Source organism: Ranitomeya imitator, chromosome 5 (assembly GCF_032444005.1).
Source record: "Ranitomeya imitator isolate aRanImi1 chromosome 5, aRanImi1.pri, whole genome shotgun sequence".
In the NCBI taxonomy this organism is placed as follows: Eukaryota; Metazoa; Chordata; class Amphibia; order Anura; family Dendrobatidae; genus Ranitomeya; species Ranitomeya imitator.
In genome coordinates, this window is record NC_091286.1 from 274,743,283 (window position 1) to 274,771,007 (window position 27,725).

Consider the following 27,725-nt stretch of genomic DNA (forward strand, 5'->3'; position numbering starts at 1 on the left):
CAGTTGCTGCTGGTAAGGTGCAGGTTTGCAGAGAAATATTGTCGTCATGTCGTTAGTTGAACTGATCAGGAAAAGGGGTTTGACGACGGTAGGAATGGGAACGTACAACAGGATCAATAGCAAGGGGCTATGGCAGGTAAGGGATTCAGGATCCAGCTTACAATGATTATTCATTTACCCAACATCAATTACCAGAGAGCGTTTGATGCTTGTCAGAAGATAGGTGTAACAGAGGTGCCTCTCAAGCTAGACATAAAAGATGCCCATGAGAAATTGGATGCCAAAGATGCACGCAATATAGAAGATAGGCTCAAAACAATTTCAAACTCAAATCTCGCCTGTTGTATCAGGTTTGTAAAAAAAAAAAATTAATGTATGCACCTCTGCACTTCTGTTATCAACATGAAAAAAGTTGAACGTGCGTGAAGTCTGCAGACAGCTTCATATCACCGCTGCAAAATGACAATGTGGGACATGGTGGGCTGTATCACGTTTTGCAATAGAAAAACTATAATTTTTTAAATGTGCTTTAGGTCTGCAGACAGTTTCATATCATTGTTACAATATGATAACATGGGATACTGCAGGCTGTATCACGTTTTGCAACAGGAAAAATATTATTTATTTTTTAATGTGCGTTAGGTCTGCAGACAGCTTCATTTCACTGCCACAAAATGACAATGTGGGATATGGCGGGCTGTATCATGTTTACCCAAAAAAAAAAAATTATTTTGTATAATGTGCAAGAGCTATGGAAATTCACTACCATTAAATAACAAGGTGAGTTATGGCATGGTGAATTATGCTAGCAACTGCACCACAAAAATATTTTTTCATGCATAACAGCTCAAATCACAGAACAATGTCACCACACCACTAAATAAGAAAGTGTTATATAGCATGCTGTTTCACATTTAGCTAGTGAAAAAAATAAGAATTTAGAATGCTATACTCGTGCATGAAGCACAATAGAAGCAGTGCACAACACACTTGTATGACATGTGCCCTGCTCTCTTTGTCTGTGGACCTCAGTAATGGCAAAAAAAAATGCTGGAAGGTCAATTTCTGCTAACCCTGACAGTATCGGGAGCAGCCTCTCTGCGCTGTTACAGTGTCAAAATGGCACTAAAACAAGATGTCTGCTCTTTATGAAGAGGAACATGTGGGTTCAGCAGCCAACGACACATTCTGTTGTGTCAGGACATTGTGGATGTTTCCTGCGCCCTGATTTACTAGCTGCATTGTGCACAAATAAAGTTAGGAAGAGAAATAGGCAACCCCAAACAGTAAAGCATTCGTTCCGAACTCCTACTGTTTGGACATGGACACCGAACACGGACTTCACCAGGCAGTCCATGTTACTGTTTGGGTTCAGCTGCCCGAACACCGGGTGTTTGTCTCGTGGTCATGTGCATGACTGTTATGATGCGGTGGTTTAGGAGCAACATGGAACGAGCTCTGAAGAAAGTGGTAACTGTACTGACCGCAGTCCCTAAGCTCAACACAACACTAGAAGTAGCCGTGGGATGCTCCTAACTCTCCCTAGGCACCTCGTCACCGCCTAAGAGCTAACTACCCCTAAAGATAGAAGCAGGAAAACTAACTTGCCTCAGAGAAAATCCCCAAAGGATAGATTAGCCCCCCACAAATAATGACTGTGAGTGGAGAGGGCAAAGACATACACAGAATGAAACCAGGATGAGCACAGGAGGCCAGTCTAACTTGATAGATAGGACAGGATGGAATACTGTGCGGTCAGTATAAAACACTACAAAAATCCACGCAGAGTTAACTAAAAATCTCCACACCTGACTAAAGGTGTGGAGGGTAAATCTGCTTCCCAGAGCTTCCAGCAAGACAGAATTAATTCATACTGATAACGCTGGACAAACATAGAAGCACAGAACGGATAAGTCCACAATCTGTGAACAGAAAAGAGCAAGCAAAAACTTAGCTTTGCTGAACTGGTCAGGATAACAGGGAACTCCAAAGAGATGTGAATCCAACCAGGAACCATTTACAAGTGGCACTGGCTGAAGGACAGAGCCAGGCATAAATAGCCGAGCAGAAAAGACGATCAGTGGAAGCAGCTGAAGACAGCTAACTCCAAGGAGCAGCCACACCACTTGAAACCACAAGAGGGAGCCCAAGAGCAGAACTCACAAAAGTGCCATTTACAACCACGGGAGGGAGCCCAAGAGCAGAATTCACAACAGTACCCCCCCTTGAGGAGGGGTCACCGAACCCTCATCAGAGCCCCCAGGCCGATCAGGACGAGCCAAGTGAAAAGCACGAACCAAATTGGTGGCATGGACATCGGAGGCAACAACCCAAGAATTATCCTCCTGACCATAACCCTTCCACTTGACAAGATACTGAAGCCTCCGCCTCGAAAAATGAGAATCCAAAATCTTCTCAACCTCATATTCCAACTCTCCCTCAACCAACACCGGGGCAGGAGGGTCAACCGAGGGAACAACGGGCACCACATATCTCCGCAACAAAGATCTATGGAAAACATTATGAATGGCAAAAGAGGCTGGAAGAGCCGAACGAAAAGACACCGGATTAATAATTTCAGAAATTTTATAAGGACCAATAAACCGAGGCTTAAACTTAGGGGACGAAACCTTCATAGGAACATGACGAGAAGACAACCAAACCAAATCCCCCACATGAAGCCGGGGACCAACACACCGACGGCGGTTAGCAAAACGTTGAGCCCTTTCCTGAGACAACGTCAAATTGTCCACCACATGAGTCCAAATCTGCTGCAGCCTGTCCACCACAGAGTCAACACCAGGACAATCAGAAGGCTCAACCTGCCCAGAAGAAAAGCGAGGATGAAAACAAAAATTACAAAAGAAAGGTGAAACCAAAGTAGCCGAACTAGCCCGATTATTAAGGGCAAACTCAGCCAACGGTAAGAAAGACACCCAATCATCCTGATCAGCAGACACAAAGCATCTCAAATAGGTCTCCAAGGTCTGATTAGTTCGCTCAGTTTGGCCATTAGTCTGAGGATGAAACGCCGAAGAAAAAGACAAATCAATGCCCATCCTAGCACAAAAGGCCCGCCAAAATCTAGAGACAAACTGAGAACCTCTGCCAGACACAATATTCTCCGGAATGCCATGCAAATGAACTACATGCTGAAAAAACAATGGAACCAGATCTGAGGAGGAAGGCAACTTAGGCAAAGGTACCAGATGGACCATTTTAGAGAACCGGTCACAAACAACCCAGATAACAGACATCTTCTGGGAAACAGGAAGATCCGAAATAAAATCCATGGAAATATGCGTCCAGGGCCTCTCAGGGACCGTCAAAGGCAAAAGCAACCCACTAGCTCGGGATCAGCAAGGCTTGGCTCGGGCGCAAGTCCCACAGGACTGCGCAAAAGCACAGACATCGCGCGACAAGGAAGGCCACCAAAAGGACCTAGCAACCAAATCTCTGGTACCAAAAATCCCAGGATGACCAGCCAACACTGAACAATGAACCTCAGAAATCACCTTACTCGTCCATCTATCAGGAACAAACAGCTTCCCCACAGGACAGCAGTCAGGCCTATCAGCCTGAAATTCCTGAAGCACCCGCCGCAAATCAGGGGAGATGGCAGAAAGAATCACCCCTTCCTTAAGAATGCCAACCGGCTCAAGGACTCCAGGAGAATCAGGCGAAAAACTCCTAGAGAGGGCATCAGCCTTAACATTCTTAGATCCCGGAAGATATGAGACCACAAAATCAAAACGGGAGAAAAACAGAGACCATCGAGCCTTTCTAGGATTCAGCCGCTTGACCGACTCGAGGTAAACCAGATTCTTATGATCAGTCAAGACCACAACGCGGTGCTTAGCTCCCTCAAGCCAATGTCGCCACTCCTCAAACGCCCACTTCATAGCCAACAACTCCCGATTGCCGACATCATAATTGCGTTCCGCAGGCGAAAACTTTCTGGAAAAAAAGGCACACGGTTTCATCAAAGAACCATCAGACTCCTTCTGAGACAAAACGGCCCCTCCCCCAATCTCAGAAGCGTTGACCTCAACCTGAAAAGGAAGAGTAACATCCGGCTGACGCAACACAGGGGCAGAAGTAAATCGGCGTTTAAGCTCCTGAAAGGCCTCAACAGCTGCAGAGGACCAATTCGTCACATCAGCGCCTTTCTTCGTCAAATCAGTAAGGGGCTTAACCACACTGGAAAAGTTGGCAATGAAACGGCGATAGAAATTAGCAAAGCCCAAAAATTTGTGAAGGCCCTTCACAGATGTGGGTTGAATCCAGTCATGAATAGCTTGAACCTTAACAGGATCCATTTCTATAGATGAGGGAGAAAAAATAAAACCCAAAAAAGAGACCTTCTGAACTCCGAATAGGCACTTAGACCCCTACACAAACAAAGCATTATCACGAAGGATCTGGAACACCATCCTGACCTGCTTCACATGAGACTCCCAATCATCGGAAAAAATCAAAATATCATCCAAATATATGACCATGAATTTATCAAGATAATTGCGGAAAATATCATGCATGAAAGACTGAAACAGAGATGGAGCATTAGAGAGCCCAAATGGCATCACAAGGTATTCAAAATGGCCTTCGGGCGTATTAAATGCAGTTTTCCATTCGTCACCCTGTTTAATACGAACAAGATTATATGCCCCTCGGAGGTCAATCTTAGTAAACCAACTAGCCCCCTTAATCTGAGCAAACAAATCAGTAAGCAGAGGCAAGGGGTATTGGAATTTAACCATGATCTTATTAAGAAGACGATAATCAATACAGGGTCTCAAGGAGCCATCCTTCTTAGCAACAAAAAAGAAACCCGCTCCCAATGGTGACGAAGAGGGCCAAATATGCCCCTTCTCCAAAGACTCCTTAACATAACTCCGCATGGCGGCATGCTCTGGCACAGACAGATTGAAAAGTCGGCCCTTAGGGAACTTGCAACCAGGAATCAAGTTAATAGCACAATCACAGTCCCTGTGTGGTGGAAGGGAACTGGACTTGGGCTCATCAAATACATCCTGGAAATCCGACAAAAACTCAGGGACCTCAGAAGAGGGGGAAGAGGAAATTGACATCAAAGGAATGTCACTATGTACCCCTTGACAACCCCAACTAGTCACAGTCATAGTTTTCCAATCCAGCATTATGCATCCGGATTATGTTCCTGTAACCATGGAAAACCCAGTACAACAACATCATGCAGGTTATGCAACACCAGAAAATGGCAATCTTCCTGATGTGCTGGGGCCGTGTACATAGTCATCTGCATCCAGTACTGAGGTTTATCCTTGGCCAAGGATGTAGCATCAATACCCCTCAAAGGAATAGGGCTCTGCAAAGGCTGCAAGGAAAAACCACAGCGCTTGGCGAATTCTAAGTCCATCAAGTTCAGGGCAGCGCCTGAATCCACAAATGCCATGACAGAAAAGGACGACAATGAGCAAATCAGGGTCACAGATAAGAGAAATTTAGGCTGTATAGTACTAATGGTAACAGACCTAGCGACTTTGTTAGTACGCTTAGGGCAATCAGAGATAACATGAGTAGAATCACCACAGTAAAAACACAGCCTATTCTGACGTCTGAATTCCTGCCGTTCTGTTCTAGTCAAAATCCTATCACATTGCATAGGTTCACGACTCTGCTCCGAGGACACTGCCATATGGTGCACAACTTTGCGCTCGCGCAGACGACGATCAATCTGAATAGCTAGAGACATAGATTCGCTCAAACCGGCAGGCGTAGGAAAGCCCACCATAACATCTTTAAGGGCTTCAGAAAGACCTTTTCTGAAAATCGCAGCCAGAGCCTCCTCATTCCATTTAGTGAGCAGAGACCATTTTCTAAATTTCTGGCAGTATAATTCTGCCGCTTCCTGACCTTGACACAAGGCCAACAGGGTTTTTTCTGCATGATCCACAGAATTAGGTTCGTCAAACAATAATCCGAGCGCTTGAAAAAATGCGTCTACATTCAATAATGCCGGATCCCCTGTTTCAAGAGAAAATGCCCAGTCTTGAGGTTCACCACGCAGCAAGGATATGATGATTTTTACTTGCTGAATGGGATCACCTGAAGAACGGGGTTTCAAAGCAAAAAACAATTTGCAGTTATTTTTAAAGTTCAAAAACTTGGATCTGTCCCCAAAAAACAAATCAGGAGTAGGAATTCTAGGCTCTAAAGCCGGAGTCTGGACAACGTAGTCCTGGATACTCTGTACTCTTGCAGCAAGTTGATCCACACGAGAAAACAAACCCTGAACATCCATGCCAGAGCATATATCCTGAACCAACCAGATATCAAGAGGAAAAAAAAGACAAACCAGAGCCCAGAAAAAAAAATGGTTCAGAACTTTCTTTTCCTTCTTTTGAGATGCATTTAATTCATTTTTGGCCACTTGTACTGTTATGATGCGGTGGTTTAGGAGCAACATGGAACAAGCTCTGAAGGAAGTGGTAACTGTACTGACCGCAGTCCCTAAGCTCAACACAACACTAGAAGTAGCCGTGGGATGCTCCTAACTCTCCCTAGGCACCTCGTCACCGCCTAAGAGCTAACTACCCCTAAAGATAGAAGCAGGAAAACTATCTTGCCTCAGAGAAAATCCCCAAAGGATAGATTAGCCCCCCACAAATAATGACTGTGAGTGGAGAGGGAAAAGACATACACAGAATGAAACCAGGATGAGCACAGGAGGCCAGTCTAACTTGATAGATAGGACAGGATGGAATACTGTGCGGTCAGTATAAAACACTACAAAAATCCATGCAGAGTTTACTAAAAATCTCCACACCTGACTAAAGGTGTGGAGGGTAAATCTGCTTCCCAGAGCTTCCAGCAAGACAGAATTAATTCATACTGATAACGCTGGACAAACATGGAAGCACAGAACGGATAAGTCCACAATCTGTGAACAGAAAAGAGCAAGCAAAAACATAGCTTTGCTGAACTGGTCAGGATAACAGGGAACTCCAAAGAGATGTGAATCCAACCAGGAACCATTTACAAGTGGCACTGGCTGAAGGACAGAGCCAGGCATAAATAGCCAAGCAGAAAAGACGATCAGTGGAAGCAGCTGAAGACAGCTAACTCCAAGGAGCAGCCATACCACTTGAAACCACAAGAGGGAGCCCAAGAGCAGAACTCACAAAAGTGCCACTTACAACCACCGGAGGGAGCCCAAGAGCGGAATTCACAACACATGACATCGTGCCGAACACCACTTCTGATTGGCGGTGAAATCATCCCCGCTGGTCAGAGAACCGTGGGTTCCCACACTGTCAAAAGACAGTGTGAGCACTCAGCTATGATCGGAGGTATAAAGTTTACCTCCGATCACTTGTATCAGCTGATGGGACAACTGCTCCCATCATTCGAAACCTGCTGCTGCTAATAATGGTGAGAGCAGGAGCGGCAGATGGGAATATTCATCAGCCGCTCCTGCTCTGTAAATAAATAATTAAAAAAAAAAACTGGCGTGGGTTTCCCTGTATTTTTGCTAACCAGCCAGGCAAATCTCACACCTGGGGGCTGCATCTCTCAGCTGTCAACCTCAGCAAGGCTAGTTATCAAGAATAGAGGGGGTTCCTATACTGTATCTTTTTTATGATTTAAATAAATAATAAAAAAAGCGTGGGGTTCCCCCCATTTTTGACAACCAACCTTGCTAAAGCAGAAAGCTGGGGGTTAGTATTCTCAGGCTGTTAAGGGGCCATGGATATTGCCCCCCAGCCTAAAAATAGCAGCCCACAAGTACCCAGAAAAGGCACATCTATTTCATGCGCCAATTCTGGTGCTTTGCCTGGCTCTTCCCACTTGCTCTGTAGCGGTGACAAGTGGGGTAATAGTTGAGGAGGTTGATGTCACCTTTGTATTGTCCGGTGACATCAAGCCCCAAGGTTAGAAATAGAGAGGCATCTATAAGATGCCCCCATTACTAACCCCATAGTCACATTGTATGAACACACAGACACCAAGAAAAAAGTCCTTTATTTGAAAAAAATGACACAGACTCCTTTAATAATCTCGATTAAACCATATTTACGACCTCGCCTAATTCCTCCGAAGCCCTTGTTCTCCTGTAATAAAGCAAAAATAATAAAACAAATATACCATACCTGTCTGTTGTTCTGTTCCACGCCGTAATCCATGTCTGGGTGAAAAACAGTTTTCAACCTGGACGATGCCAAGATGCGACAGTCCAGGCTGAGAACCACTGGGAACGAAATTATGTGAGCGCAGCGTCAGTGACTTGTGGTGACGTCACTGAGGCTACGTTACCAGCTGGGTTAAACTGTGGTGACCTAGGTGAAATCCCCGCTAGCACCATGAGGCCATATTTCCTATCCAGAAACATATCAACGATCTGATCAGAGACCATCGTCTTACCAAGTCCAATGCTGAGCTTCTGACATCCAGGCTTAAGCAGTGGAACTTGTTGGATGAACGCGTGCAAGTCACAGATCTGAGAAAGTGTGACCAAACATTTTCCAACTTCTTCAGTCGGGAAGATGGGTTGTGCTTCTGCAACAAAGTGGCCGGTCTTTTTGAGGCTATAGGTATCACCTGTAACCCGAGTGAATGGCACCTATTCATAGACAGTTCATCCCGGAGCCTCAAACCCATGCTGCTTCACAACGGAAACAACTACCCGTCTCTCCCTATGACTCATTCTGTGTATCTCAAAGAGGACTACACTAGTGTCAAGATGTTGCTGAGTGCCTTGAAGTATGACGACTATGGATGGGAGCTCATCGGAGACTTCAAAATGGTGTAATTCCTGCTGGGCCTTCAAAGCGGTTTCACAAAATTTCCTTGTTTCCTTTTCCTCTGGGAAAGCCATGACACTAAGACGCACTATCACAGAAAGGACTGGCCACAGCGAACAGAGATCTCTGTGGGGAGGAGCAACGTCAAGTGGGAGCCGCTGATAGATCCTTTGAAGGTACTGATGCCACCACTGCACATCAAGTTAGGCCTCATCATGCAAATTTGTCACGGCTCTTGACAAAGAGTCAGAAGCTTTCAAGTACCTCCAAGATCTCTTTCCAAAGCTGTCCGAGGCAAAGGTTAAGGCTGATATGTTCATCGGACCGCAGATCAAGAAGATAATAGAATGTGACTAGTTCGCAAAGCTGCTGAACAGAACGGAGAAAGCGGCTTGGAACAGTTTTGTTGCAGTGGGTCATGGCTTCCTGGGTAATCACAAGGCTGAAAACTATGTGCAGTTGGTTCAGACTCTCATAAAGAATTATGCCATAATAGGATGCAGAATGTCTCTCAAAGTCCATATCTTTGACGCTCATCTTGACAAGTTCAAGGAGAACATGGGAGCTTACTCAGAGGAGCAAGGCTAGCGCTTTCATTAAAATACAGTTATATGAAAAAGTTTGGGCACCCCTATTAATCTTAAGCTTAATATTTTATAAAAATTGTTTTTTTTGGAAACAGCTATTTCAGTTTCATATATCTAATAACTGTTGGACACAGTAATGTTTCTGCCTTGAAATGAGGTTTATTGTACTAACAGAAAATGTGCAATCTGCATTCAAACAAAATTTGACAGGTGCATAAGTATGGGCACCCTTATCATTTTCTTGTTTTAAATACTCCTACCTACTTTTTACTGACTTACTAAAGCACTTTTTTTGGTTTTCTAACCTCATTGAGCTTTGAACTTCATAGTCAGGTGTATGCAATCATGAGAAAAGATACTTAAAGTGGCCACTTGCAAGTTGTACTCCTGTTTGAATTTCCTCTGAAGAGTGGCATCATGGGCTCCTCAAAACAACTGTCTAATGATCTGAAAATAAAGATTATTCAACATAGTTGTTCAGGGGAAGGATACAAAAAGCTGTCTCAGAGATTTAACCTGTCAATTTCCACTGTGAGGAACATAGTAAGGAAATGGAAGAACACAGGTACAGTTCTTGTTAAGAAACCCAAAAGAAAAATGGACACTAAGAGCTAAAATATAACAATTTTATTGAAGAACCATATAAATAAAATACAAAAATATGAATAGAAACCAAGTAATGGAATGCAAATGAAAAAAAATGATAAAAGAGGCGACACTAGTACCACACACGGGACAAGTAATACATATATAAAGCAAAAAAATCAAAAATATATTGGTCGGTTACACTGATGCCAAAAGATACAAAATACCATATATAGATCACTAAGATTAGTATATTTTGCGTAGTGCAAATAATAATAAGATCATATAGGTGTTCTTATAAAAGTAACTGAGCATATGATAACCAGAGGGAGTAACTATATATAGGATGCTCTCAAACAAAGTGCAAAATGCAGGGAGATACACTGTATGCAGAAGAATATAGAGTAAAGTGCCTAGTGCAAAAGATAGTATACTAAATACTATCAATAAGGTGCATAATGTAAGCTAGTCAAAGTATACTATATGGCATACGCTTGCCAGGACCAAAGGCATAAGTCAATCGTACAAGGAAAGTCTCATACAGTAAAGTAGATAAAGCCTAGAGTCTGCCTGCATAATGTAAATAAGAGGGTACACATACAGAGTACCAACCTGCAGCCGTGTGCGGAGAGGGGAGCCCCGACGCGCGTTTCGCATGTGCTGCTTCCTCAGGGGGCACTTCTTGTTAAGGCCAGAAGTGGCAGGCCAAGAAAAACATCAGAAAGGCAGAGAAGTAGAAGGGTGAGGTCAGTCAAGGACAATCCTCAGACCACCTCCAGAGAGCTGCAGCATCAACTTGCTGCCGATGAAGTCACTGTGCATCGGTCAACTATACAACGTACTTTGTACAAGGAGAAGCTGTATGGGAGAGTGATGCGAAAGAAGCCGTTTCTGCAAGCACGCCACAAACAGAGTCGGTTGATGTATGAAAAAGCACATTTGGAGAAGCCAATTTCTTTTTGGAAGAAGGTCCTGTGGACTGATGAAACCAAGATTGAGTTGTTTGGTCATACAAAAAGGCGTTATGCATGGCGGCCAAAAAACACAGCATTCCAAGAAAAACACTTGCTACCCACAGTAAAATTTGGTGGTGTTTCCATCATGCTCTGGGGCTGTGTGGCCAATGCCGGCAACGGGAATCTTGTTAAAGTTGAGGGACGCATGGATTCCTCTCAGTATCAGCAGATTCTTGACAATAATGTTCATGAATCAGTGACAAAGTTGAAGTTACGCAGGGAATGGATCTTTCAGCAAGACAATGATCCAAAACACCGCTCCAAATCTACTCAGGCATTCATGCAGAGGAACAATTACACTGTTCTGGAATGGCCATCCCAGTCCCCAGACCTGAATATCATTGAACATCTGTGGGATCATTTGAAGAGGGCAGTCCATGCTCGGCGACCATCAAGCTTAACTAAAATGGAATTGTTTTGTAAAGAGGAATGGTCAAAATTACCTTCATCCAGGATCCAAGAACTCATTAAAAGCTACAGGAAGCGACTAGAGGCTGTTATTTTTGTAAAAGGAGGATCTACTAAATATTAATGTCACTTTTCTGGTGGGGTGCCCATACTTATGCACCTGTCAAATTTTGTTTGAATGCAGATTGCACATTTTCTGTTGGTACAATTACATGGTTTCCTATGCGGTGGACTTCGGGAAAATGGCTGCCAGGGGTGGCGCATGCGCAGATGGAGATTTCGGCACCGAGATCTTGGGAGATGAGATCTCAGCACTGAGATCTCATCTACCAAGATCTTGGTGCCAAGATCTCCATCTGCACATGCGCCACCCCTGGCATCCATATTCCCGGAGTCCACCTACTTTGTCAGGCCCCGGATCCAAAATGAAAAATTCTTTGCATTGGTGGAGATGATTTCCTCCTCTGCATTCTGTGAATATTTTGAGCAGACCGCTGATGCCCATGGAATAAAATGTGTGAACAGCTCTGCAGAGTGGCCCATCTGTGGTTCCCCACAGCCAGTTGGGCGTTTGGAAATTTTTGACGCGGGGGGAAACACCTCTGAAGATTGCACTTTGTGTGATGTTAAGGTGGAGGAAGAGGAGGAGAGGTTACTTTATGCAGCACTTGCCATCCACTGGAGCAAATGCTCTTTCCGACCCTCATCTACAAGGTGTACCACTGTGCGACTGCCAAAGAAAGGGAGTCGAGCAGCCCATTCATTAACAGATGTTGTCATTGGTCTATGGATAGGACAAGACGTTGTTTGTTCAGTTGGATTTTCATTGACATTAACACCTAACCCACGTACACGTTGAAAAACAAGTCTATTCCCCCTTCCACCACAACCTCGCTTTATCCAACTCATGTTGCAAGTATAGACAAAAAACACCAATACACGGGCAAAGGTGCTTACCTGTCATGTTGCAAGTAGCCTTCCTCTTTTGTAACATGCTGTTTCACAACCTTAAGCCCACAGCTCTCTGTCTCCTGTCACTAAATGGACAATCACTATTTATTTTCTTTGATAGTGTGCCTAAACAACACTGTTATACCTAACAATTTTAAGTGGAAATTTGGCCTTCTGATTTTATTCTGAAACACAGTTTTATCACAAACGATTTGGATTAGCAATTGGCACCTCCGGAGACTGTCACGCGTTTTTTTCACAATCTATTTACAGTGGATGCTGGAGGATCGAATTTACACACGATAGGATTCTATCTATCTAACAGACAAGTTCACTAGCAGCATTATCAGGAGCAGCTTCTCTGCACTGTGACACAGAGCAAATGGCGACAGCAAAACAAGATGTCCGCTTTCTATATGGCCAGGGACATGGGACTTAGGCAGCCAATCACAGAATTACGTTGTGTCATGACGTTTTGGATGATTTTGTGCCATGACTGGCTGCCGGTATCAACACACATAAGGTTAAGAGAAAGAAAAAAAAATAGCGCGCCGCTCCTTTAACCTCTCCACACCTCCTCCCCTCGTCAAATCACCACGTCCCCTGCTGCTCAGCATACAGTACCACTAAACTAGCCAAAACAATAACAAAAGCATTTGTGGAAATGCGATCATTTATCAAACTGTGACCGAATTTTGCCGACTTTAAGTAAAAACCTGGCAGGTGCCTAGCGAACAGAACGTAACGGAACCTCGCCTGCACACCCTGCGGCGGTATCCAGGAGAGAGACACGAAGGGAAGGATATTGTGGAACAGTGTAAACGAGATCAAGCACAAAGGAGAGCCAGTAAGAGTCGTGCCGAGAGAGGGAGGCAACATCTTACTGAGGCGCGTAGTCGGTGGCCGGAACACCGTAGGAGTAACTGACTTCAAGCCTTACTTCAAACTCCGCAGGACAGTCAATTATAGGTTGGCTGTCTACCTTAAATTTCCTAAGAAGACATAGGGGGCAACATTGGGAGAGGGGCGTCTCTAGGGTCCCGGAAGACCTCCAAGCCTTCCCATCATACGGGTGCGTCCTAGCCAAAACATACTGGGGGACGAGAAACTAGTAACATCTGGAACTGAAGAGAGAGAAAGCTGTAGAGAACGAACGAACGAGAACAGCAGTTGTGAGGACTATTCCGAATGCTCAGCAGGGTAGGACTACAACACACAGGCACTAGTGGTAGGCACTGATTTCCCCCTGCAAAGGGAACTCTGGAAGTGCCCATCGGACCGGATAGTCTCAGATAGCCCTGTTAAGCGTGCTCTGGATTGAGGATCCTGAAGTCTTCAGTAAAGAGGTAAAGAGACTGCAACCCTGTGTCCTCGTTATTGCCTGCACCTCACACCATCACCATCTACCTTACTAGGAAGCCCTGGGGACATACTTCACCTGTGGGAAGGTATACCATCCAGTTGCCATTCCATCACCCCAGCGGACCCCACAGCAGCGTCGGTCACCCTGACCGAACACCACAGGTGGCGTCACGAACCCCTGACAGACTGTACCACCACCTCCATTGGACGCCCCTCAGCAGGGTCGCGGACCGGGCCTAGCCACCGTGACAGCCTCAGCACCGAACCAGAGAGGCCCGGTACCGAGAACCCGTGGCCCTGTGTCTGGGGGTGATCGATTTTGACATAAGAAAATGTAGTTATTAACACTACTTATAGTCTGCAATTTAATAATATCAGAAACATTATTTCCAAATACATTCCAGCTTTGTATCAAGACCAGATTTTTAATCAGATATTGTCAGGAGGACATACTGTAAGTGTATACAGCAGCTAAAAGAGCGCATCTCTTGGCAACATACTTTCACCTACCATTTTTCATAAATAACAATCTACTAAAACTTGGCATTCGATTAAAGTTTTTTTTAAGTGCGTTGGTGCAAAATGCAACATGTGTCAATTTGCATGTAAAACAAAAAAATGATGGTAACATAAATATCAATTCTTTTATTAACTGCAATACCAATTATGATGTGTACTGAATGCAATGTAGAGATTGCAATATTAAATACATAGGTTGTACCAACAGTAAATTAAAAAAAAGAACATCTAGATCTTCGGAAGGTATGTATATTGTTGGTTTATCATTTTTACTTTGTTACAGATCGAGGGTCTTCAGAAGGATTGAGCGTAGAATAAATTATTACAACAACCTTTGTTTTTATTTCATTAAAATAATTTTTAATAATGTGTGTGTGTTTTTTTTAACCCTTTACTAGTATTGGATTAATAATGGATAGGTGTCATAATTGACGCCTCTCCATTATTAATTTGGCTTAATGTCACCTTACAATAGCAAGGTGGCATTAACCCTTCATTACCCCATATCGCACCGCTACACGGGAATGGGAAGAGAGTGGCCAAGTGCCAGAATAGGTGCATCTTCCAGATGTGCCTTTTCTGGGGTGGCTGGGGGCAGATGTTTTTAGCCAGGACCCTCTCCAGGCTATTAATATCTGCCCTCAGTCACTGGCTTTACTACTCTGGCGGAGAAAATTGTGCGGGAGCCCACACCAATTTTTTCCGCCATTTAACCCTTTAATTTAATAGCTAGAACGGCCAAATTTTGCATATACACACTACTAACATTAGTGTCAAATCATGTCGGGTTTAGGACGGAGATAGCAAAAGGCGGTAATTGAATTACCGGCTTTAAAGCTATCTCGCGCTGTATGAAGTAATAATATATATACATATATGTGTCTACTGACATATATATATATATATATATAGACAGTATATATGTTTTTTTTTACACATGGATCCCTTGTATAGCCATATGTCGGTTTTGCAAGCCTGCGAGAAAAACACGCAGTACGGATGCCATACGGATTACATACGGAGGATGCCATGCGCAAAAAACGCTGAAACACCCTGCCTACGGAGGAGCTACGGACCACTATTTTGGGGACTTTTCAGCGTATTACGGCCGTAATATACGGACCGTATTGTCTTACGCTGAGTGTGACTCCAGCCTAACAGTCTTTCATTCTTTGGAATTAAGAGATTTAGCTCTACCAATAGAGGAGGGGATTGGCAAAAAAAAAAACCTGCTTAAAAAGGCGTTCTGGAAAATTAAATTGGATACCAAGCAACCAAAGGGGATGAATTTCAGAAATGAAACTGCTTATTTATTAATATTTATCATTTGTTATTTTTTTTTATTTTTGTATGGTTTATGTTTCGTCTACATTCTCATAAATTTTTCTCATTCAGGTTGGTTTCACATGTAAGTGGAGGACCATTCACAGTATTAATGATGTGAACTTAAATCCCTAGAGATTAGTGATGAGTGAATATACTCGTTACTCGAGATTTCTCGAGCATGCTTGGAGGTCCTCCGAGTATTTTTTAGTGCTCGGAGATTTAGTTTTTCTTGCCGCAGCTGAATGATTTACAGCTATTAGCCAGCATAAGTACATGTGGGGGTTGCCTGGTTGCTGGGGAATCCCCACATGAACTTAAGCTGGCTAACAGATGTAAATCATTCAGCTGTAGCAAGAAAAACTAAATCTCCGAGCACTAAAAAATACTCGGAGGACCCCCGAGCATGCTCGAGAAATCTCGAGTAACGAGTATATTCGCTCATCACTACTAGAGATTTCTATTATGATCTTAACACTGTTTAAAAGAACAAAACTGAGGTGCAGTTGTAAGGGTATGTTCACATGCAGCAGATATGTCTAATAAATTTCTAATCTGTCCCATTTAACTGAAAAGGTGATACAGAAATCTATGCACCTGCTGCAAGCGAACATAACCTAACGTAGATAGCATAGCATCAAGTACATATTGTACCTTTGCAATTATATCCACTGTTTCACTATAGCTGCGACACTTCTTTATCCCAGAGTTTGCCAAAAAGTCTTCCACTAGACGTACTCCAATGTTATAGCCCCTAAAATAGGAAAAATAATGATTGATGATATTATTAGGTGACAATAAATTAAAGACTTAATGAACTGTACATTATATAAATGTCAAATCAGTTATGGGAGTCAGCCTATCATCTTCTGGAGACGATCATGGAACTACAGATTCATATAGTGATGTGTCAGAACCACCCAAACAATCCAATAGTAAAGAGTTATGTCAAGCACTGAAATCCGCTAAAACTTACTAATTGTTTCATCATAAAAAGCATTGTCAAAGAACATAACACATGGGTATCTTAGTGCTGCTTAGGTCTGTGGCTACCCTTGTGTAGGCTGTTCTGTTGTATTGCGAGGCTTATAATGACAAAATTGCAAAAAATAAGTCTAAATGGATATAAGTGGTGGACATCATTGTTTACTATTATATGAACATCAATTAATGACCAAAATATGATATAAAAATGTATAGGTAAAATGTTCTCCACTAGTCCTACTAACGTGATGCAAATAATATTAATAATTATAATGATAATCAGAAATAGGATCGATCAGTGGAAGATCGAATTAAAGTTGAATTTCCCAAAATTGCAAGTCCCGGTGCGGCGCCCCAGGGTCCTGGTCGTCGCAGTAGTATTGCTTTCCTCTCGGGGAGACAGATTCTACGTTTGGAGGCAAGGAAGGATAACTGCATCTAGGTATCACAAACATGCAACACATTCACACTCCAAGCCACAAGGGGAAGCTTCTGCTTCTATTTATTAGGTCACTCCCCACATATATATAACTGGTAGCCTGTAGGGAAAGTTAGTCAGATCCAGACAGGAGTTACTTCCTGACAGAGCTCCAGACAGGAGTTCTGTTAGAAAGTTCCAGACCAGAGTCGGAGGAGGACAGAAGGTTAAAGGGGCTGTGCATGCCCTCAGAGCTGCAGCTCTCAGAATGAGACATTGAAAGGCAGAATTGTATTGCAGCGAGCGTGAAGGAAAGCAAAGCAAAGGAGAGGTTACCAGAAGGGGACAGCCCCACTCAAGCTGCCTCTTTCTGAGGCGCAAAATCCTGGTAGCCGGAACACCGAGGGAGTATGGACCTCTACGCCTTATTTCAGAGACTGGCAGGACAGCTAATTGCAGGTTTCCTGTCCGCACCTACATCCAGCAGGTATGGTGACACCTACAAAGCCGGGTTATCTAAGAGACCCTATAAACAGGCTCAAGTCGCCAGTCATATGGGTTTTGTCCTATCCTATATGGGGGACAGAGAGAGCGAAACATCACATTTGTGAGACCCTTATGTGAAGCCATAGGCAGTAAGGGACTACACCACTGCAGCGCAAGGGAAGGCTACTGATTTCCACCTGGACAAGGGAACTCTGGACTTGCCTCCTAACCGGCCGGACTTTGCCTGCCCTGTGATCTGGTGCCCTGGACTATGGATGCTGAAGTCTTCAGTAAAGGTAAAGAGACTGCAACCTTGTGTCCTCGTTCTTCCTTGCGCCATTTACCATACCACCATCTACATACTGGGAAGCCCTGGGGACATACTTCACCTGTGGGAAGGTATACCACGATCTAGCTGCCATAACATCACCCCAGCGGACCCCTTAAAGCAGCGTCGGTCACCCTGACCGAATACCACAGGTGGCATCACAAACATAAACTTTATCCCTTTATAGACCTTTCCCTTTTATACGGACGTCCCAGGGCATCGGACTGGGTCAGCCACCATGACATCCCCCTGCGAACCAAAGGACCAGGTACCGAGTACCTCACGGCCCTTGGTCGGCGATCCACTGGCATATTTAAACATTTTGCGATTTGATTTGGTTAAAATAAAATTCTCGGTATCATTTCACACACCGAGTCACAGTGCGGACTAATGAAGTTAATTGCGGCCATCCAAGTTAACCCTAAAACCACCTAATCCCAGAAACTCAGCAGACTATGACAGGCTCACACACAGCCATAGTGTTTTCATGCACTGCACTTTGAGCCCTTCCTCTAGGCTTCAGCTGGTCATGAGGGTGTATTCATCAGACCTCTACTCATCTGATACCAATGATCTAAGGATAGGTCATTAATATTATTATAGAATCCGTTTAAGTCTATAACAAAGTGTTTTTGGATTTTCCCTAAAACAACTTATCTAATCAGATTTATATTATTTGATAATTAATGTGGTGGTCCTAAGAAGACACCCATTGGTTACATGTCTATTTGGAAGCCAGTGTCATGAGCCATATTGGAGATTCAATAAGAAAAAATAGTCTAGGGCCTTGACCCTGTTGGGACTCATTCTGGTGGGCATATGTAACATAGTTGTTCTGAATGACTTATGCAGCATTATGTTAAAGGGGTTTTCCAAGACTATTTTATTTATTTTACTATGGGCCTAAAAACTAACTGACAGGTAGTTGCAAATATAGGCAACTATCTGCCTGTTGTAACCGACTTCGGCTCACAGCGGTCATTGACTGCTCCTACCAGCGATTCAGCTGCTCCACATCAACAGAGCAGCTCTTCTTCTTCAAGTCTACTTTGTCGATGGGGTGTGCCAACGTCATGCTGATTGACACATGGATTCCTGCACTTAGCTGGTGAGGAGCTGGCAGTCAATCACCATGACATTGGCAGGTAACGCCCAGTCAACAGAACAGAGAGGAAGAGAAGCCGTTGGTCTGTCAACGTGATGTCAGTGGAAGCCACTGAATCACCAACAGGAGTGGTCTGTGACTGCTCTGTGCCGGCAGAGGTCTGCTCTGGGTACAACAGGCAGGTACTTCCTGTTACTTTTAAGGCACATGGTAAAAACAATTAAATAGTATTGTATAATCCATTAAAGCAAACTAATAGATACTAGAAAGAAAACAATGATGTTTGGTATTATAATATTACCATTATTATATAAAAGACAATCGTTCCTCAAAGCAAAATCTCTAAAAAATGTGATACACTAAGTACTTACATTGTATCCAAGTATTTGTTAACTTCCTCATCACTGTCGTAATCTTTGCACAATTGTGCCACCAAAGCCCCATAAGTGAGAACAAAGAGATCTCTGCTCTAAAACCAAAGCAGAAAATGTAATATAACATGCAAATTTGTAATAGAAAATTAAAACCAGCAGTTAATATATATCCACTATATATTAGGGATTGTCTTGTGTGAATGAGACCTTACATAATACACTCTAGTTATGACGAATCAGAACTTTCCAGCATTTCTAATATGCCAGAACAACCTCTTTTAAAACATTTTCACAATGAAAACACGTCTCATTAAGTTTGCAACTGACAATCCAATGTGTACAAGTAACATTTTTATACATGACCCCCGTTATGTCATTATTCCACCAAACGCTTTTTTTTTGCCCAGATGTTACATAATTCAAGTGTGTGACCACAGATTTTCCCCAATGGCCACTTGCCATGACAGCTATAATGGATCATCTTGGCCTACTAAAGAAAGCGTATTCTGAACATGATGATACAGCTCCATGGAATAGATAATCTCAGCAGTAATACAACCCTTTTAAATATTAATATATGATATCCCTACAGTGGTTTTACTCTTTGACTGTATGTGCACAGTGTTAATAGCCAAGACTAATATTGCCAGTTACTGTCTTTAAATTTTGCCTTCCTTCATCATCTACTCCTAAATTTGACTACAAAAGGACACATGTAAAAAGAGTACCAAAACTGTACTGTGTGAATGGAGCCATGTGCAAGAAGCCCGTGTGTCTCTGTATCGTGCAACATGGTATGGTGAAGTGTGTCCTACATATACTATTTTTATATTGTTTTGGCTTCCACCGTATTCTCCCAAACTGAAGAGACTTATTTAAATATACTAAATTTCACAAAATATTGTCAATAGTACAGTAAGATGCCACATTGGTGATCGTGTTTATAGATTTTTTACCAGGTTGTAAATGGCAGAAAATGCACAAGAATGGCTTTTTTTTATAAGGGAAATTTATTATTCAGGAATACGTTGTCTATTTAAGGCTGGGATCACACTTGCGAGAAACTCGCACGAGTCTCGCATTTCGATACGCGGCACTGCTGCCGTCACTTGGGATCGGCTGCCTGTACAGTATTTCTATGCAGCCTAGCACTGCGGTCCTAGTCCCGGCGGTAGTGCCGGTTATTGAGATGCAAGACTTGTGCAAGTTTCTCGCAAGTGTAATCCCAGCCTAACTATAGATTGCTGCTACCACTTCTAATAATAATAATAGTAATAATAATAATAAACATAATTTCAAAAGAAATGAAACAATGAATAGAACAACTTCTATCCAAAATTAATATCATGTAATACCGGAGAGATACTTACAATGTTATGTGCGGAAGCAGAGGAAGAGATAGCTGGTAAATTCCAGTCCTGAAAATGTTAAAGAGAAAACAATATAAATACTAATAGTAACACTCGGGAAACACACAGACTTGCAATTCAACAGATGTGCGCGGATCGTTGCACACAAATTGGTTTTTGAAAAAAAAAAATAGTGTAGTTTTTGGAATATTTTATTTAGGTAAAACCAGAAGTGAATTCAAAAGAAAATAAAAATGTAAATGAAGGATTTATACGTCCCCTTTTTGATGAATCCACTCTTAAAGCCTCCATGCACATTAGACTAATGTCGACGGGTTCTGCCGGTGGTCTAATGTATATGGAGGCGCTGATGGTTAAGAAAGACTGGATCAGGCCTGTCCAATTTCTGACTGCTGATATTTTTTTGCTTGAGAGAAGTATGAAGCCAATGTATTAGTCAGTAGCTTGTCTATAGAAAATACAGGAGCACTCAACCCAACAAGCAGTCCTGTGTTTGGGAGAGCCGGCTGAGATAGCCATTAGCCAAGCGACTGGTTGAAGCATCATTCGACTGACAGCCATCTAATGTGGATAGCTATCTTTAGCCTTGGCTCAAACAACTAGTTTCTGGTTGGTAAAGGTTGGAGATACTTTTGGGGTTGTGAACCTCAGCCAGTTGTTCAGTTTGCCCCATTCTAAAGCCGGGCCTATCTCTTATATTACAAAGAGGCATACGAGCCCTGGCAGGCTGCAGAGCACACGTACAATTGTTACCACTCAACCTTCGTCCTTTATGTGCCAGCGTGCACATTTACATTGTTTGCTTCATCTGCACATACAAAATAGTTTTTCCTGGGTATACTTTCTTTTCACTTTGATTCTGATTAATGCTCTGTCTAACATGAATTAAACCTGATTTTCCCTGGTATTAATTCTGACACACGATCAACTATAGAATGCTAAAATAAAAGAATCTGTATAGCAAGAATATAATGATTAACAATAATCTTTTCTTCATATTGACCATTAATGTAGTGTGCATCCCGGACAGATCATCACATGATTGATGTGGGACTCTCATGCATGTTAGCATTCACAATGTCAGCTTTCATATAGTCCTCTCATGTCAGAGTGTTGATAATTGGTTTCCATATGTGTGTCATGAACCTGTTTGAAAGTTTCAAAGACCCTCAAAAATGAATTTACTTAATGAGTATCTTTCAAATTATGTTTCATTTTTGACATTCCCTATTATAATTACTGGAAAAAAAAAGTATTTTTTGAACCCCCGGCACATAAACACTGTCTTGAAAGAAGAAAAGCAAACACAATTATGACCAATCATTTAGTAATTTATGTGGCCTGGGCTACAAGTACTGTTATTATCACATGACAGCTTTAATAGCCAACATTACTTTTACCCTTTATCGTTCTCCTTCCACAAGTTCTCCACATGACTTTCACTTATCTCTTCTCTATGCATTTTGGTGCCCCAGCTGTGCATCCTTAGCCTTAATACATGAATTAACCTCCACTAGGATTTAACAATTTTATGCGATGAAACAAGGAAAAGTCCAATAATTGAGTGCCACCAATGCAGCCTCATGAAAAGGGAGAGCTAATGCTGTCTCATAACTTTGATTACCGTATATAGGTTAAATCCTTTTATTATTCAGACCTTTTTTGGATGACCCATATTCTAAAATGTGGTAAACAGAGAAAAAAAGTGGTGGTCCAAGTGGGTTATCACCAGAAATATGCACAGAGAGCAAAAACAATGAATCGTGCACCTGATAGGGTTGTGGTCCGGCACAACTCTGTAACTCCTGAAAATAATGGAAAGACTACTGCTCTGCCCACTGACTCACTCAAGTGGGACAAGACATGCATAAGCCAAACAGTAAGGAGAGCAGTGATTCTTTATGATACCTGAAGAGTCAACCCGATTCCGAAACGCATTGTATGAATAAAGATCCAAAGAATGCATATCCATTGTTAGTACTGGCACCCAGGAATCACTGCTCTCTTACCCCTTTGGTTTATGTATATATTCTAAAATGACATTTGTACAAAACAAATAAAATCTATTCTGCTTAGGCTAAATTTGAAGGAATTCAGTAGAACAATCACCGTTTTGCCCATAGTTTATATAAGATGTGTAAAGTTCGAACACAGCCATGAAACTACTTCTGTATGTGGTTGATGATTATATTACAGTAGGGGAAAGAAGTATTGATCCCTTGCTAATTTTGTAAGTTTGCCCACTGACAAAGACATGAGCAGTCTATAATTTTAAGGGTAGGTTAATTTTAATATTGAGAAATATAATATCAAAAATAAAATCCAGAAAATCACATTGTATAAATTATATACCGTATTTTTCGGACTATAAGACGCACCGGACCATAAGGCGCACCCCAAATTTGGGGTGAAAATTGCAGAAAAGATTTTTTATAAGATGAGGTCCGTCTTATTGTCCGAATTTACAGTATCTTACTTGAGGGCTGGCGGTGGCAGAGCAGGGTCACAGGAGGCATGGTGTCGGCAGAGGTGGGGAAGTGCTGGGATGAGGAGGTGCTGGGATGAGGAGGCGCAGTGAGAGGTATGGTGTGAGAGGGGTCCCTTTCCCCGTTATGGTGATGCAGCAGCCCGGTAAGCAGCAGAGCCGGTTGAATCCTGCGGTGGCAGAGGTGTGGCGGCAGAGGAGGCGCAGTAAGCGGGGTCCCTTTCTCCGGTGAGGTGATGCAGCAGCCCGGTAAGCAGCAGAGCCGGGTGAATCCTGTTGTTATCGGTGGGGGCGGCCATCTTCCTGAGGCCGCGCGTGTGCAGATGAAGCGCTCTGCTTCCCGGGGCTTCAGGAAAATGGCCACGGGAGGCCGCGCGTGCGCAGATGGAGATCGCGGCGGCCATTTTCCTGAAGCCCCGGGAAGCAGAGCGCTCCCCATCTGCGCACGCGCGGCCTCAGGAAAATGGCAGCCACCACCGATAACAACAGGATTCACCCGGCTCTGCTGCTTACCGGGCTGCTGCATCACCTCACCGGAGAAAGGGACCCCGCTTACTGCGCCTCCTCTGCCGCCACACCTCTGCCGCCGCACCTCTGCCGCCGCACCTCTGTCACCGTACCTCTGCCGCCACGGTAAGCCTGCATTGTGACTATTAGACGCACCCCACATTTTCCCCCCTTTTTTGGGGGGAAAAAAGTGCATCTTGTAGTCCGAAAAATACGGTAAATGTATTTGCATTTTGCAGTGAGAAATAAGTATTTGATCCCTCTGGCAAACAAGACTTAATACTTGGTGACGAAACCCTTGTTGGCAAGCACAGCAGACAGACATTTTTTGTAGTTAATGATGAGGTTTGCACACATGTAAGGAGGAATTTTGGCCCACTCCTCTTTGCAGATCATCTCTAAATCATTAAGATTTTGAGGCTGTCGCTTGGCAACTCGGAGCTTCAACTCCCTCCTTAAGTTTTCTTTGGGCCATAGGCAGCATCTCTCTTTCTCCAAACACAGCGAGTTGAGTTAATGCCAAAGAGCTCAATTTTAGTCTCCTCTGACCACAGCACCTTCTTCCAATCACTCACAGAGTCATCCAGGTGTTCATTGGCAAACATCAGATGGGCCTGCACATGTGCCTTCTTGAGCAGGGGGACCTTGCGGGCACTGCAGGATTTTAAACCTTTACGGCGTAATGTGTTAGCAATGGTTTTCTTGATGACTGTGGTCCCAATTGCCTTGAGATCATTAACAAGTTCCCTCATGTAGTTTTAGACTGCTCTCACCTTCCTCATGATCAAGGATACCCTACGAGGTGAGATTTTGCATGGTGCCCCAGATCGATGTCGATTGACAGTCATTTTGCATTTCTTCCATTTTCTTACTATTGTACCAACAGTTGTTTCCTTCTCACCCAGTGTCTTACTTATGGTTTTGTAGCCCATTCCAGCTTTGTGCAAGTCTATGATCTTGTCCCTGACATCCTTATAAAGCTTTTTGGTCTTGCCAATGTTTGCAGAGGTTAGAGTCTGACTGATTAATTGAGTCTGTGGACAGGAGTCTTTTATAAGGCTCTTCACATTAGTTTATCATTGCGCAGCGTATACCTGCGTACAAATCCGCATAGATCCGCATGCATCTTGCGTACCTATCTTTAACATTGTGTACGCAGGGTCAGGCATTTGCATTAGTTTGGGTGCGGATGCATCCCCATGCGTCGTTTCACGACGCACACCAAATGCAACATGTAGCATTTTTTGATCCGTCAAATATGCGCAGGCATGTGTATGTGGATGAGTGCATAAAAACTGCATTACTGTCTGTGGGAACGCATTGGTATGCATGGATATGCACATGGATGTGTTCGATGCGTACTTCAGACTGAGCATGTCCAGACACTGATGATTCATCACCTCCCAAATCCCAGGTGTATAAAAGGGGTGTGGACACAGGAAGTCCAGAACTCTCAAGACTGTGGATGGGATATCAAGACTCTGTATGTACGTATAGAAGCTTTGAAAATGTCTGTCTGTCTCTCACTGCAGTCTGTACTTATGTTTTGCTTTCCTTGTAGACATTGCGGTGCTGGTGTCCTGGATCCCTGTTCTGGATTTCCCCTGTTTTGCTGTCCCGCTTTTGTGCTGCCTTCTCAGGGTTGTGCTGCTGTCCTGGTGTTGTACTGCTGTCCCAGGTGTTGTACTGCTGTCCTGGTGCTGTGCTGCTGCCCTGGTTCTGTGCTGCCTGACTCCTGTACTGTTGGACTACTGCCTGTAATGTAGGTGTCCATTGTGTTTTTGATTATTTTTTTCTTTGGCTTCATTGTTGTTGGCTCTAGTTAAAAAATTTGTATCTGTTCTTTTCTAGTGTTTCACTTGACTGCTACTGCTATTCCAACATGTTCTCCAGTGAAGACCAGAATGCTTCCCAGAGTGGACATGACAGTGATTACATAATCACATTTGATATACTGACTGGTATGTATTGACTGACAATAGCCATGTGGTAAATTATGTATTTTCTTTACAGGAACCTTCCAGTGCGGAAGAGCAGGAGCAGTCGAGTGTAAATGAATCTTCCCAGGGTCGTCGAGCTCAAGTTCCTGACGAGGAAAGACAGTGTGTAAGTAGTCTTTTCATGATCAGAGTTGTAATTGAATTTGGTTTCAGTTTTGTATCTTTAAAACCATATGACTTGTAATTTTTTTTAAATTTTATCTATAGGTTCCACAACGTGAGGAAGGCAAAGCCATGATTGATAAAGACAAGCTCATTCCTCTTGTGCAAGAGCGAGTAGCGTTGTGGGACACCCGTGATCATCACCATTCTGACTCAGGTTTAATTCGTTGACTCTGGGAAGAAGTGGCCAGATCACTGTTGGATGATTGGGACCATGCCACCCCACAAGACAGAAAGGATTTTTGTAAGTATTGCAATGTGGTCTGACGTGTCTGTTTTCCTGTAAATGTAGGTGCCTTTTTTTACAATTTATATTTTTTTGTTCCCAGTGAAGAAAGTAAAAGTCCATTGGCGTTCGATGATGGATCACTTCAACAAAGATATGAGAGAGGAGATTCGTGTTCGAAGTGGTTCTGCTCCAAAGGTCTCAGTGGTGCTGCTCAAAGGCGCTGAGCGGTTGCTCAGTGAATGTGAGTATCTTTTGTGCTGTGTTACCATTATCTATACTTTTTAATTTTTTTTAGCAATGTTTGTAATTTATTTTCCACACAGAACCTGGAGCAGCACCACACAACCTGGATCGCCCTCAGTTGGAGCGGCCCCTAATCGACCAGCCACCGAACAGTCCCAATCATCTACCAGCAATGGAGCAATAAGGCAGGCTTCACAGGCTGGGGAACAGGCAGCTGGTCCATCAGGTTTTCCCCTCTCCCAGCACTCTGCCACTGGTTTTGTTGGGTCTTCTTGTCAGCAGCAGATGGCCTGGGAGAGGTCAATCATGCTGAGTTTGTTCACTTAAGCTTGATCTTCCAGGATGGGATGAGGGCGGTTGTCGAAAGACTGGAAAGTGGGTTCACTCAGGTGAATACACTTTTTCAGGAAATCCACAGATGCTTTGGCCATCTGGAAGTCGACCTTCAGATACTGGCGCAACATTTTTTTTCCGCAATAGAGACCTTCAGATACTGGCGCAACATTTTTTTTCCGCAATAGAGACCTTCAGATACTGGCGCAACATTTTTTTTCCGCAATAGAGCAGTGCGTGTTGGAGAACCAGTCGCCTGGACTCCAGCTGTATGTTTTGAATGCCTATCAGGATGCTTAGAGACAAGCCATGCAGCAGTCCCAAACCTACCACCCGCAGTCAAGATATCACCAGCTGCCACACATTTTGTTTCCTAGAGGGCAACAAGGGTCAGCACAGCACCACTGGCAAAATAAGCCAGCCCATCAAGGACTTGGATACCAACAACTGACTTCAGAGCAATTGAACTATCCTCCACTACCACCGCTGTACGTTACGGCAGTTCCTACAGTTCCAAGATACACCATGCATCTGAGTGCAGCACCCTTCCAGCTTTCAGCACCCACCATGCAGTCGAGTGCAGCCCCTGCAGCATGCAGCACCAACCACGCAGCCGAGTGAAGCACCTCTGAAAAAGGAAGGGGCCCACAGCACCCAAAACAAAAGCCAGGGAATAGGACATTTTGAAAAAAAAGTACCCTCCACCTACACCCTTCTCTCCCAATGTGTCTCTGTTTTCAAATCTGTCTACACCTTCCCTTGTGTCTCTCCCTTCCAAAGTGTCTATCCCTTCCAATTTGTATTCCACTCCTAATGTGTCTTCTTCCCCCAATGACCCAATCCTCCATTTTGTTGCCACTTCCCCTGTAACCACTCCCTCACCCACTCCTACCCAATCATCCCAGCCCGACACCCCCCTGATCCACAATATCACACCATCGAACAGACTCCGAACCTAAACCCCATTTTTACTTATTGTTTTCAAATTCATGTTTGTTAAATTATAAGTTGTTTTTATTTTTGTAAATAAAAAATCTTTTGTTTTCACAATCACTGTGTTTATCTCTTTATTTGAAAATGCACACATGTGTTTATTGTATAACGGGTGTTACAGTGGAGATGTTGTTATTATTAACCCCTTCATGACCCAGACTATTTTGACCTTAA

The 27,725-nt window shown here is 43.4% G+C and overlaps 1 protein-coding gene across 1 annotated transcript in view; it reads right to left on the reverse strand.

The window, feature by feature from the left end:
- Nucleotides 1-27,725, reverse strand: part of TRAPPC3L (trafficking protein particle complex subunit 3L) — a 180,900-nt gene that overhangs the window by 101,192 nt on the left and 51,983 nt on the right. The window contains exons 2-4 of the mRNA XM_069726177.1: nt 20,600-20,647; nt 19,227-19,324; nt 16,189-16,288 (exon numbers count right to left, since the gene is read on the reverse strand). Coding sequence (XP_069582278.1) covers nt 16,189-16,288; nt 19,227-19,324; nt 20,600-20,647 — 246 coding nt within the window. The remainder of the gene's footprint in view (nt 1-16,188; nt 16,289-19,226; nt 19,325-20,599; nt 20,648-27,725) is intronic.